Source organism: Protobothrops mucrosquamatus, unplaced genomic scaffold, assembly GCF_001527695.2.
Source record: "Protobothrops mucrosquamatus isolate PMUCROS unplaced genomic scaffold, P.Mucros_1.0 scaffold765, whole genome shotgun sequence".
NCBI classification, from domain to species: domain Eukaryota; kingdom Metazoa; phylum Chordata; class Lepidosauria; order Squamata; family Viperidae; genus Protobothrops; species Protobothrops mucrosquamatus.
This window is the reverse complement of record NW_015387033.1, coordinates 173,604-186,502: the sequence shown is the minus strand read 5'-3', so window position 1 is coordinate 186,502 and position 12,899 is coordinate 173,604. Positions and strand designations below refer to the sequence as shown.

The 12,899-nt window shown below is 49.8% G+C and overlaps 1 protein-coding gene across 1 annotated transcript; it reads left to right on the top strand.

Moving 5' to 3' along the window:
- The first annotated feature begins 1,131 nt into the window (after positions 1–1,131).
- On the top strand, positions 1,132–12,899 carry SERPINH1 (serpin family H member 1). The gene is made up of 5 exons (XM_015818573.1): positions 1,132–1,184; positions 7,575–8,224; positions 8,911–9,009; positions 9,920–10,152; positions 12,559–12,899. The coding sequence occupies exons 2-5, from the start codon at positions 7,597–7,599 to the stop codon at positions 12,859–12,861; spliced, it is 1,263 nt and encodes a 420-aa protein (XP_015674059.1). The 5' UTR covers positions 1,132–1,184; positions 7,575–7,596; the 3' UTR covers positions 12,862–12,899.

Below are 12,899 nucleotides of genomic sequence, written 5' to 3'. Positions count from 1 at the left end.
CCCAATTCTCCAGAGGACAAACCTGTCAATTACAGTTCATCGCGCAGTCCGCCAGATGTTCAGGCCGCATCTGGCATTTTGATCCACCTGTCGAGTTCTTCCCGACAACCTGGGAGAGGCACCTGTGGATGTCTGATGGTGGTTAAGGTCTCCCTGTCCTTTTGCCATTGACTGACAGGTGTGTGTGTGTGTGTGTGTGTGTGTGAATGCTGATGGTGTTCAAGGGATGCTCCGGCATTACTACTGCAGTTCCAGGGTGCTGTTCCTCGCAAACCCCAACATCCCTGATGGGCTCTGCTTTCTTCTCCATTCCAGACCCTTCCCCCCCCCTCCGCAAACATCAACCCTGCAGGTTGGCCTGGACCCAAAAGCGGGTGAGGGAGAGCTTTATATGTGATTTTTTTTTTTTAATATATATAAATTTGACAGTGGTCGATTTTATAAATCAACCAGTGGAACAGAAGTTGCCTTCAGAAGTTGTGGGAGCTTAAATCACTGGAAGCTTTCAAGAAATCTGTCAGACATGGTGTAGTAGGGCAGTGGAGGGGGGTGGTGGACTAGATGACCTCCAAGGTCCCTTCCAACTCTAGTTATTCTAATCTAGGTCCATCTATGTGCCCCCTCCAGCAACCCACATCCAAGTTTCTCCCCACCCTCCACCGCTCTACGACTGCTAACCCACCTTTATCTGAACCAGGTCCAAACCCGTGTTCGTTTACGAGTCGGGGAGTCGTGCGCAAGGCAGCCCAGCTCGAGACACACACGCACCCGGCTGTGGGCCGCTTCCCCACGGGGGAGGCTGCCTGACCCCCGCTTCCCATCGGCCGGGAGGGGCTTTTGGAAGCTCCTCGCCCTGGCAAATCCGCGCCAGCTCACCTGGGCTTTGCAAAAGCCGCGCAAATCTGCGCCTGCAAAGGGAGACGGTCGCAAAGCGGAGCGGCGGCGCAGCTGCTGCAACCCGGGCGGCGTTAGGACCCTGCAGCGGCGGGGACGGGGGGGGGAGGGGAGCGCCTCCTCTTGCAAGAGGAATTTGGAGAAGTTTCCCTCCCCCTCCAGCCGCCCCTTTCCAGAAGTTTCTCCGGCCCCCTTTATATAGCCCCCTGGTCCGGCGGCACCTCGGCCCGAGAAAGCCAGTCCGGAGCGCGGAGGGTTCCCACGGCCTTTGCAAGCTGCAAGCCCCCGAGGTGAGGAGGGAAGGAAGGAGGGAGGGAGGGAGCGGGTCCCCGGGCCACGGCCGGCCTTTGCAAGCCGCTGGGCCCGGGAGCGGCGGAGGTTTTGCAAGCTTTTGGGCCCGTCCCGCTTGCAAAAAAAGAGGACTCGAGCTGCTAAAGCGGAGTGGAGCCGGATTGCAAGGTCCAGCGCTGGGGTCCGCCTTCCTTGAGCCTCCCCCACCCCCCCGACTACATGGCCCATGCTCGGGTCCCCATCGCGTTTCTGCCCCCCTGGGGCGGGCATGTCCCATCATCCTCTCCCGATCTGTGCCTGGCATGCCCCATCATCCCCTCCCAGCCCGTGCGTGGCATCCTGCCCCATCATCCCCCCCCCCCAGCCCGTGCAGGCTTATCTCCCGGCATCCCTTCCCGAGCCGTGCGTGGGAAGTCCCATCATCCCCTCCCAACCCGCGCGTCGTATGTCCCATCATCCCCTCCCGACCTGTGCAGGGCATGGCCCATCATCCCCTCCCAGCCCGTGCAGGGCATGCCCCATCGTCCCCTCCCAGCCCGTGCATGCTTATCTAAGGCATCCCTTCCCGAGCCGTACGTGGGAAGTCCCATCATCCCCTCCCAGCCCGTGCAGAGCATGCCCCATCATCCCCCCCCCAGCCGGTGCACGACATGCCCCATCATCCCCTCCCAGTCCGTGCATGACATGCCCCATCATCCCCTCCCAGCCCGTGCGTGGCAAGCCCCATCATCCGCCCCCAGCCCGTGCACGGCATGCCCCATCATCCCCTCCCAGCCCGTGCAGGAGATGCCCCATCATGCTCTCCCAGCCCGCGCGTGGCATGTCCCATCATCCCCTCCCAGCCCGTGCAGGCTTATCTCCCGGCATCCCTTCCCGACCCGTGCGTGGGAAGTCCCATCATCCCCTCCCAACCCGCGCATCGTATGTCCCATCGTTCTCTCCCGACCCGTGCATGGTCTCTCCCACCGTCCCAATCCCAATCCCTGCGTGGCCGGTCCCATCGTCCCCTCCTCACCCTTGCATGCTCTGCCCCATCATCCCCTTCTAAGCCGTGCAAGGGGACAGCGGACTCTGCTTCTTGCATGGGCTTTGTGGGGTGGGGGAGGACTCTTTCCCCCCTCCCTTCCCAGGTCCCCGGCCCGTGGGGAACCGCGGCTCAGGGTCCCTTTTGCGCAACGATCAGGGACGCGAGTAGAGAGCGGGCTCTTGACCCGCTTTCCGTTTGCGGGCTGCGTTCACACGACGCGTGGACCCGAGAGCCCCTGCCTTGCTTTCCAGCCGGAGGAAAGGCTAGGAGTTCACCAGGGGAGGGGGGGAGACCCCCCAGATCAGCCCGGGAGGCACCCCCAAAGCGCTTGGCTTGCAAACTGGGAGAGGGCGCAGGAATCTGACCCGGAGGATTCCCGGGACCAGCTGGAGATCCGGCGGGTGGGTTAACCTGGGATTTGCTGGGCGGGTCCTGCTTCTGCCGGGGGGTGGTGGGGGTGGTGCAATTGCCTGGGCGAAAATGCCCTCCCCCTTTCTCCGTGCACGCAAGAGAAAGTCCATTCAGACGATCGAGATCCGCTGAACCTTTGCATTCAGGTCCCAGGTTTTTTGGGGGGGTGTGTGTGTCTTTTGGCTCAAGCAAATGCTGCGGGTGGGGAGGCGATGTACCGTTTCTATTAGGGAAGGGGCCCGGAGGATGCAGTAGGGAAGAAAGAAAGAAAAAAACTAGACAAGTGGACTGCATTCACACGACATATTAGACTTAGAGCAAGGAGCAGAAAAGTTTTTTTTTCTGTTTCCACTTCTTGCATCAACCACCAGGCACAAATGGACTGCCATCTGTCAGAAATGGTGTAGGTGTAGGGTCTCCTGCTTGTGTGTGTGTGTGTGTGGGTTGGACTAGATGACCTATAAGGTCCCTTCCAACTATTGTTATTCTAATTCTAAAAAAAAAATGACATTTGTTAAGTCTTTAATGCAGCTGGAGGAGGGCTGGTCTCTGTAATAAACCCTGATTAGTTTTTCCCTTTAAAGAAGCCTGCTTGTTTCCATCATGGCTAGGCGCTGGGTTTGGAAACCCTGATTCTCAATTCAGGCTTGTGATCGTGGCTTATTCCAAGTGGAACATATTTGGCAGAAGAAGCAAAGCTGTGCAGGGCCTGCCCCTAAATAAAGTATATTTCTGAGTATATAAACCCAGCATTGCTTGCTTAGATTTAGAAACGTTTTGACCCGTGGCTGACGTGGCTTGGCTAAACTTAAATTTAGCTCCTGGAACTGTCCTTCAATTTTATTTTTAATTTTGCCCTCTGCAAAAGGGCTGAGAAGACTGTCCTGACAATCAAGCATCCAGAAAGTGACGCTTGTCAGGTCCTGACCTAGATGCAAAATAACGGTTAGGATGCCTATCGCTCAGGATCGGTGGAAGATGGAATTTTAGCCAGGAAATAAAATTAGAAAAGAAACAGACAACAGTTTGTGGTTAGTGATTGTTTGGTTTGGGGGTCTCTTGCCAAGCCTATCAAGCGGATGTTGGACTTATTCCCATTTTTGCCGATAGATTCTCAGTCGCTGGGTGGGAAAATATAATACAATTTTACCAGGATGTCTTTAAAAAATGGAACGGGTGAGTTTTAAAACCCTGCAGGCTGTTTAAAATATCCAATCGGATGTCCCTTTTTTTTTTTGCCTTGGACAGAAAAAGGGGTAGAAAGGAAGATTAGAGGTCAGATTAGACATAAGGAAAATTTAAACCGGTTAACCAATTTTTTAAAAAAGTCACTCTTAATACTGCCTGCATGTAACCCGCTTTGCTAAGCCAGAATCTTCTTTGCCATCCAACATCTGGCTAAAGACGAGGTGGTCGATTGAATTAATTAAACATGCCCACCCCCTCCCTCCCCAAGTGTCTTTGGTTTGAATGTTTAATAATAATAATAATAAAGTTGGAAGGGACCTTGGAGGTCATCTAGTCCAACCCCCTGCCCAGGCAGGAAACCCTATACCATTTCAGACAAAGGGCTGTTCATTCTCTTCTTAAAAACTTCCAGTGTTGGAGCATTCACCGCTTCTGGAGGCAGGTGGTTCCACTGGTTAATTGTTCTAACTTTTTTGCTTTAACTTAGATGTAACTGTAAGCCGCCCAGTTATCCTATGGTAAGATGGGTGGCCAATAAAATATAGGAATGAATGAATGAATGAAGGAAGGAAGGAAGGAAGGAAGGGGAGGGAGGGAGGGAGGGAGGGAGAATAGGAGAGACAATGTGAAGGAAGGAAAAAAGAAAAAGAAGGGAAGAAAGGATAAACTCTGCAAATCAGAAGCGCGTGGATATTATGTTGATCTTAAAGCAGGTTTCTAGCCCTCAAAGTTGGAAAGAGGAACACGGAAAAAGCCTTAAGCCTCTGCCGAATTAGAAACAAAGACTATTTACTGGAAATTCTTTCGGAGATAACGCTCTAGCTGGTTGCATTTTGCTGCAATAAGACGCAACAATTTGCAATGGACGGCGGCGTGTGCAGAAATACACAAAAGGGGGAATAAAATTAAATTTGGGAGTTTTAAGCCGGTCGGGTTTGGCCTTGATTTTCTCTTCAACATCCTCTTCCTGTCAGGCAGCTGGCCCAATAATCATGGGCTTTGTCTCAAAGCTTTCCCAGGCTGGGCCGGCCTGCCTGCCTACGTGGCACGGCACGGCGTGGCGGGGGTGGTGGTGGAAGTATAAGGGGGGCGGGAAGGGATTGAGCTTCTGGAAACATCTGCAGCGATTTTCAGCCTGAAGTTTCTTTGTGTGTGTGTGTGTGTGTGCGACTGTGTGCGTGTGGCTGCAAAGCGGTGCTTCAGCATTGATGGAGCAGTTGTAAAACTTCAAACGGTCACTGAATGAGTTTTGGTAAAAGTTGAGGACTCCCTGCGTTTTAAAAACACCACCGTATCCTTTTTTGGAGGGCCGGGAAATGTGGTGCAGAAATATTTCCAAATATTTTCTCACCTGGTGGGGTTTTATTAGCGGCACGCTCATCCCATCCTGGGGATTGAAATTGTCTGAGGGTGGAAGATAAAACCATTCAAATGTTAATCCAGATTTTCATCGCCGCAAATGGCCCGCAAAATAACAGAAGCCTTGAAAACTTGCCCCAAACAAACATACCGATTGACTTTGAAGTTAAAAGTGAAAAAGCCCTTGTTGGAAAAAGGCAAACCTTGAATTGCAGAATATAACCGAGTTGGAAGGGACCTTGGAGGTCTTCTAGTCCAACCCCTTGCTTGAGCCAGGATCTACCACAATGATCAATGATTGGGTATCTACCAATCGGTGATCAGAGAGGCTGCTTGTGTGGCTAAATTGGCCGGTTGGAGGAGCAGACTCTGCGATGAGGAACTTTTTTTGCACGTGGATGCATTTGTGCAAACATGAGGTTGTGTGAGCGAATAGAATAGAATGCAGAATAGAATAGAATGCAGAATAGAGTAGAATAGAATAGAAATATAGAATAGAATAGAAATATAGAATAGAATAGGAATAGAATGCAGAATAGAGTAGAATAGAATAGAAATATAGAATAGAATAGGAATATAGAATAGAAAAATAGAATAGAATAGAATAGAAATATAGAATAGGAATAGGAATAGAATGCAGAATAGAGTAGAATAGAATAGAAATATAGAATAGAAATACAGAATAAAAATATAGAATAGAATAGAAAAGAATACAAAATAGAATAGAAAAGAATAAAAAATAGAATAGAAATATAGAATAGGAATAGAATGCAGAATAGAGTAGAATAGAATAGAAATATAGAATAGAATAGAAATACAGAATAGAAATATAGAATAGAATAGAAAAGAATAAAAAATAGAATAGAAATAGAATAGAAATATAGAAGAGAAGAGAAATATAGAATAGAAATACAGAATAGAAATAGAATAGAGCTGGAAGGGACCTTGGAGGTCTTCTAGTCCAGCCCCCTGCTCAAGCAGGAGAACCTATACCATCTCAGACAAGTGACTGTCCGGCCTCTTCTTAAGAAGAGATTAGCCAACTATTTGTCTGAAACGTATAGGAGGGTCTCCTGCTTGAACAGGAGGTTGGGCTAGAAGACCTCCAAGGTCCCTTCCAACATGATGATGATTCCAACTCTGTTATTCTGTTAATTCCTGTAAGGTTGTGTAGCTTAGCACCCATCACACCCAGTGAAAGAATTTCAACAGCTTTCCTGGAGCAGGTAATGGCATGCTATGCTTTCCTGCTTGCTCAGCTTCACCTTGATTTACGGTGATAATGGAGCCTGCCCATTACAGTCATAAATCATACAGTTGGTAAAGCCGATCACCACGTAACTGGACCTTGGATCATCTTAGCTCTCTGAATTTTTTCCAAACTCTCAGCCTTTCTTTTTTGTGATACAGTGACCAAAACTGGCTGTAGTATTCCAGGAGTGGCCTCACTAGGGCTTTATAAAGCGGTACTAATAGCTCGCGTGACCTTGATTCTGTGCCTATGTTTATGCAACCCAGGATTGTGTTATTCTTTGACTCAGCAATGCGGCACTCAACTTAATCTTCGGTTTCTCCCCGTGCCAGCTCTTGATTCCTTGGCTGCTGCTCAGATAGTATTGGGGGGGGGGAATATAAGGATGGGGGGGCATCACTTTTGTAGGGATAGTTAAGATTATACGGGACAATCGGCATGCGAGTAGTCCTCCAATTAACCACCATAATTGAGCCAAAATCTCCACTGCTAAAAGCCAGACAGTGATTGAGCAAGTTTTGCCTCGTTTTATGACCTTTCCAGCCACACTTGTTCAGCGAATCACCGCAGCTGTTAAGTTAAAAATAAAGTTGTTAAATAATACGGCTTCTCCGTTGACTTTGCTTGTGTTGTAACTTTCAGTGATCCCTAAGCGATGTGTATTTTTTAACACAATACTGTGGTCCTCACGACCACGGCTGAGCCCAAACTTTCTGTTGTTAAGTGAGACATTTGTTCAGCGAATTTTGCCCCTTTTTACTACCGTCGTTAAGTGAATCACTGCAGTTTATAAGCTAGTAGCCCGGTTGTTAAGTGAATCCAGCTTCCCTATTGAGTTTGCATGCCAGAAGGTCGCAAAAGGGGATGTTGCAACCCTGCAACGGCCATAAATGTGAGTCGGTTGCCAAGTATCTGAATTTTGATCACGTGACCTTGGGGGATGCTGCGACGGTCGTAAGTGTGAAAAATGGTCCAAAGTCACTTTTTTCCCATGCTGTTGTAACTTGGAACGGTCACTAAGACAACTGTGGCAAGTCCAGGACCACCTGTAAATCTATAAATGTCTGGGTACTGTGTTAATTTTCCCATTATGACCTCAGGCATTGTGGGAAATGTAGTTCCTGCAGTAACGGCCATTTTGATTTCTCGTAGGTTTTGACTGCTCGCCGCTAGCATGGATGCCACCTGGTTGATCCATCTCCTCGCGCTCTGCGCTCTCGTGACGGCTGTCCCCTCTGACAAGAAGGCGGCGGCGGAGAAAAAACCGACCTCGAAAGAGAAAAAGTTGAGCGAGAAGGCCACCACCTTGGCTGACCGCAGCACCATCTTGGCCTTCAACCTCTACAACGTGATGGCCAAGGACAAGAACCTGGAGAACATCTTGGTGTCTCCCGTGGTGGTGGCGTCTTCTCTGGGGTTGGTGTCTCTCGGCGGGAAGGACGCCACGGCGTCGCAGGCCAAGGCCCTGCTTAGCGCCAGCAAGCTCAACGACGAGTACATCCACACTGGACTCTCGGAGCTGCTGACCGACGTCAGCAACGCCACGGCCAGGAACGTCACCTGGAAACTGGGCAGCCGCCTCTACGGGCCCAGCTCCATCAGCTTCGCGGAGGACTTTGTGCAGAACAGCAAGAAGCACTACAACTGCGAGCATTCCAAGATCAACTTCCGAGACAAGCGTAGCGCCCTCAAGTCCATCAACGAGTGGGCTGCCCAGACCACGGACGGCAAGCTGCCCGAGGTCGCCAAAGATGTGGTGAAGACCGATGGGGCCTTGATCGTCAACGCCATGTTCTTCAAACGTGAGTCCGGGTGGAGGGAGAGCTTTGAGCCAGAGGGGGGAAAAAGGGTGGAGACTTGGTTGGTGGGGTGTCGGCGGACGGATCAGGAAGTCGAGATGGAGATGGTGGCTGCCGTCTTCTCTTGTTTTGACCCCTCCGATGGTTGACCCGACTTGGTGGCCACTCAAAAAGTTCATTTGTTCCTTAGGAATGCATCTAGGAGAGAGTTTTCCAAACCTGGGTGGATTTCAACTCCCAGAATTCCCCAGCCAGCAATGCCTATTACTTTCCTCCTGCCTCCTAGAGAGGAAGAGACTACAGAGAAAGGGATTATAAGAGAGTAAGCAGGCCACAATGGGGATTACACATCAAAAAGGATGAATTAGTGTCAGGGAATTCTGGGATTTGAAGTTCACCTGTCTTAAAGTGGGCTACTTTAGGACGGGTGGATTTCAACTCCCAGAATTCCCCAGCCAGCAATGCCTATTACGTTCCTCCTGCCTCCTAGAGAGGAGAGACTACAAAGAAAGGGATTATAAGAGAGCAAGCAGGCCACAATGGGGATTACACATCAAAAAGAATGAATTAGTGTCAGGGAATTCTGGGATTTGAAGTTCTGGTTGGAAAACCCTAATCTAAACCTCGGTTTTGCAAACATTTTCCATTGTTGCCGTGTTGCATTAATGCATCCCTTTTGATTTGTTTAGCGCACTGGGACGAGAAGTTCCATCACAAGATGGTGGACAATCGTGGCTTCATGGTGTCGCGTTCCTACACAGTCGGCATTTCCATGATGCACCGTACAGGTAAGGAAGCCTGGATTTAAGGATTTTAAAAAAAAAAAGCATGATTTTTCCTCATTTCTGTTGTCCCAGGATCTCAGCTCGGATTTTTCTGTAAGTGTTTGAGGCAATAAACAAGGTGAACAAAATCTTTGCATTTTTCGGCAAAGTAACACCAGGCTAGCTGTAAATTTTTAATCATGAATACATGTTGGGCTGAAGGGAAGAACATTAAACTTCTGACTCTACAGGGCTACAGGTAGTCCTTGACTTACAACAGTTCTTTTAGTGACTGTTTGAAGTTGGTCTTTTACTCCAACTCTCAAGCAGGAGAGCCTATGCTATTCTGGACAAACGGCTGTCCAGTCTCGTCTTAAAAACCTCCAGTGATGGAGTACCCACAGCTTCCAGTAGCAAGCAGTTCCACTGGTTAATTGTTCTGTCAGGAAATTCCTCCTTAGTTCCAGGTTGCTTCTCTCCTTGATGAGTTTCCATCCGTCGCTTCTTGTCCTGCCTTCAGGCGCTTCGGAGAATAGCTTGACTCCCTCTTCTTTGGGGCAACCCCTGAGATACTGGAAGGCTGCTATCATGCCACTCCTAATCCTTTTTCTTCATTAAACAAGACATACCCAAAGGAGCAGAATAACAATTGGAAGGGACCCTGGAGGTCTTCTAGTCCATCCCCCTGCTCAAGCAGGAGACCCTACGCTATTCCAAACAGATGGCCGTCTTTGTGGCAGCCCCTGAAATATTGGAACACTGCTATCCTGTCCCCGCTCGTCCTTCTCTTCATTAGACTACACAGACCCAATTCCTGCAACCGTTCTTCACGTGTTTTAGCCTCCAGTCCCCTGATCATCTTTGTTGCTCTTCTCTGCACTCTATTTCCAGAGTCTGATCAGCCCACCGATTCTAATTTTATGCATTTGCGCAGGATTGTACAAGTACTACGCGGACGAGGCGGAGAAATTGCAGATCGTGGAGATGCCGTTGGCTCACAAGCTCTCCAGCCTGATCATCATCATGCCGAACCACGTTGAGTCCTTGGAACGACTGGAGAAGCTGCTTACCCGGGAACAGCTGCAGATTTGGTTGGGCAAGTTGAAGGAGCGGTCAGTGGCCATCTCTTTGCCCAAGGTCAGCCTAGAGGTCAGCCACGACATTCAGGTGAGTAGCCTCCGCTGTCCAGGGGAGATAGTGGTTGGAAGGGACCCTGGAGGTCTTCTAGTCTAACCCCCTGCTCAAGCATATACCATTCCAGACAAATGGCTGTCCAGTCTCTTCTTAAAAACTTCCAGTGATGGGGAAGGAAGGAAGGAAGGAAGGACAGCAGAATAACAGAAGGGATCTTGGAGGTCCTCTAGCATAACCCCCTGCTCAAGCAGGAGACCCTATACCATTTCAGACAAATGGCTGTCCACTCTCTTAAAAACCTCCAGTGTTGGAGCGTTCACAACTTCTGAAGGCAAAAAATACAGGTAGTCCTTAATTTATGACCGCAGACGGAACCGGAATTTCCATCGCTAAGTGATGGCTTTCTTAAATGAATCATCAACCTGACCTGTTTTTACAACCATTTTTAACCATGGTCGTAAAGTGAACCCGGCTTCCCGCATTGACTTGGCTTGTGGGAAGCTGGCTGGGAAGGCCGCCTATCGTGATTGTAGGATGTTGCAATTGTCGTAAATGCGAGTTGGCTGCCAAGCAATCACGTGACGGCAGGGATGTGCAAGGGTTGTAACTTTGAGGCGGGTTAATAGTATAGGTCAGGGGTAGGCAACCTTGGCTCTTTTGTGACTCGTGGACTTCAACTCCCAGAATTCCTGAACCAGCCATGCTGAGGGGAAAGGGAGAGGTTTCCAAACTGAGCCATACTGGCTGAGGAATTCTGGGAGTTGAAGTCCACGAGTCATGAAGGGGCCAAAGTTCCCCCATGCTGGCTCAGGAATTCTGGGAGTTGAAGTCCACAAGTCATAAAAGAGCCAAGGTTGCCTACCCCTGGTATAGGTAGTCCTTGACATAGGACCATAATGGAGCTTGCCCGCTACGGTTTTAAAATGCATCAGTCCCACCACCCATCCAATTTTATGACCTCGTTTTACAACAGTCATTAAGTGAATATGACAGTGGTTGAATCAACTACGGGTCAACCAGTTTAACCAAAAACTGGAAATAGCTGCCTGTTTTCAGCAAAACTGTTGTAAAACACAGTAAATGCGACTGACGGAGGCTGCAAAACAGTCAGAGCTGCGGCCTTGGTGACCAAATCGTATATATGACAGTTGCCGTGTCCCCGGGGTCACCTGATTCTCCTTTTGTGACCTTCCAATGAGCACAAAGTTGGCGCGGAAGCTAGGTTCACTCAGCAACCGTGTGACTTTCAGGGGAGTGATTCACTTTACAACGGTGGCAAGGAAGGTCGTAAAAACGGGTCAAAACTTACTTAACTGGAGATTTTGGGGTCCGTTGTGGTCGTTAAATCGAGGTTTGCCTGTAGAATTAATCTGAACTTGTCTTGTTGTGGTTCCGACAGGTGAAACTCTTCAAAAAAACTTCGAGGCATTGTTTACCTTAAAGAATCTTTTATTCGAGTAGCATAATATCGGCGCTTATATAATGGAAGCCAAAACCTGAATTCCCCTCCCCTGAGCACATAGTATCAAAGCACAATTCCCTCCTCCAATTAACAGTCATAAATCACATTCCCTAATTAGCTTGAAATGCAGGCTTCCTCTCCAGTTCTCCAGCCATGTCAAATCCTTATCAGCTCTGGTTACAATAACCTTGATTCTCACTCTAGGTTTAGTGTTGTTATGTCTAGCTAGACCAGTGGTGGCGAACCTATGGCACGCGTGCCAGAGGTGGCACTCAGAGCCCTCTCTGTTGGCACGCGCGCCACCGCCGCCAGCAGCAGGTCCATCAGGCCGCCACCGCGGCCCAGAGCAGGAGCCCCGCCCAGCACAAAGGAGGCGAAGCAAGCTCGAGTAGAGGTGGTAGACCAGAGGTCACCAACCATTGTTGATTGGTGGACTGGAAGAAAAGGGAGGGGGAAGCATTTTACATGCGTGCACGGAGCCGCGAGCACACACGCGCTGCAAATGGGGCGGGGCTAGTGCCTGCGTGATACTCACTAGCCCTGCCCTGTTCTTGCATGGTGCAGCGCCTTGTATCTGCACCCCACCGCACGGCCGTTTTTGCGCCTTGCAGCACGGTGGCCCATTTTTGCGCCCCCCGGTTTTTGCGTGTCAGAGGCGGCACTCAGAGGCGCCTCCCTGCCCCCCCATGAGGGCACCACAATGCTGAGGCGGCCCTGGCACTTTGCGATAAATAAGTGGGTTTTGGATTGCGGTTTGGGCACTCGGTCTCTAAAAGGTTCGCCATCACTAAGCTAGACTCTCTTCACATCCCCCCCTCTTCCCAGCATCATCTAACTCTAAAAGCGAAAGGAGAAAAGATGGCTACATTTTCATCTGTTGTCAATGCGGTCGACATCTCTGTGACATCACAGAAGTTCAGCCAATGGTTGAGCAGGGAAAACGATTCAAACCTCGCTCTTTCTCTCTTCCTGTTTAGAAACACTTAGCCGATCTCGGCTTAACCGAAGCCGTGGATAAAAACAAAGCCGACCTATCCAGGATCTCGGGCAAGAAGGATCTGTATCTCGCCAACGTCTTCCACGCGGCCGCCCTGGAGCTGGACACGGAGGGGAACCCCTTCGACTCGGACCTGTACGGCCGCGAAGAAATCCGGAACCCCAAGCTCTTCTACGTCGATCATCCCTTCATTTTCCTGATCAAGGACAATAAGACCAACTCGGTCCTGTTTATCGGCAGGCTGGTGAAGCCCAAGGGAGACAAAATGCGGGACGAATTGTAGGTCGTAGGCCCGGTTTCATGTATGTCTGTTGATATACA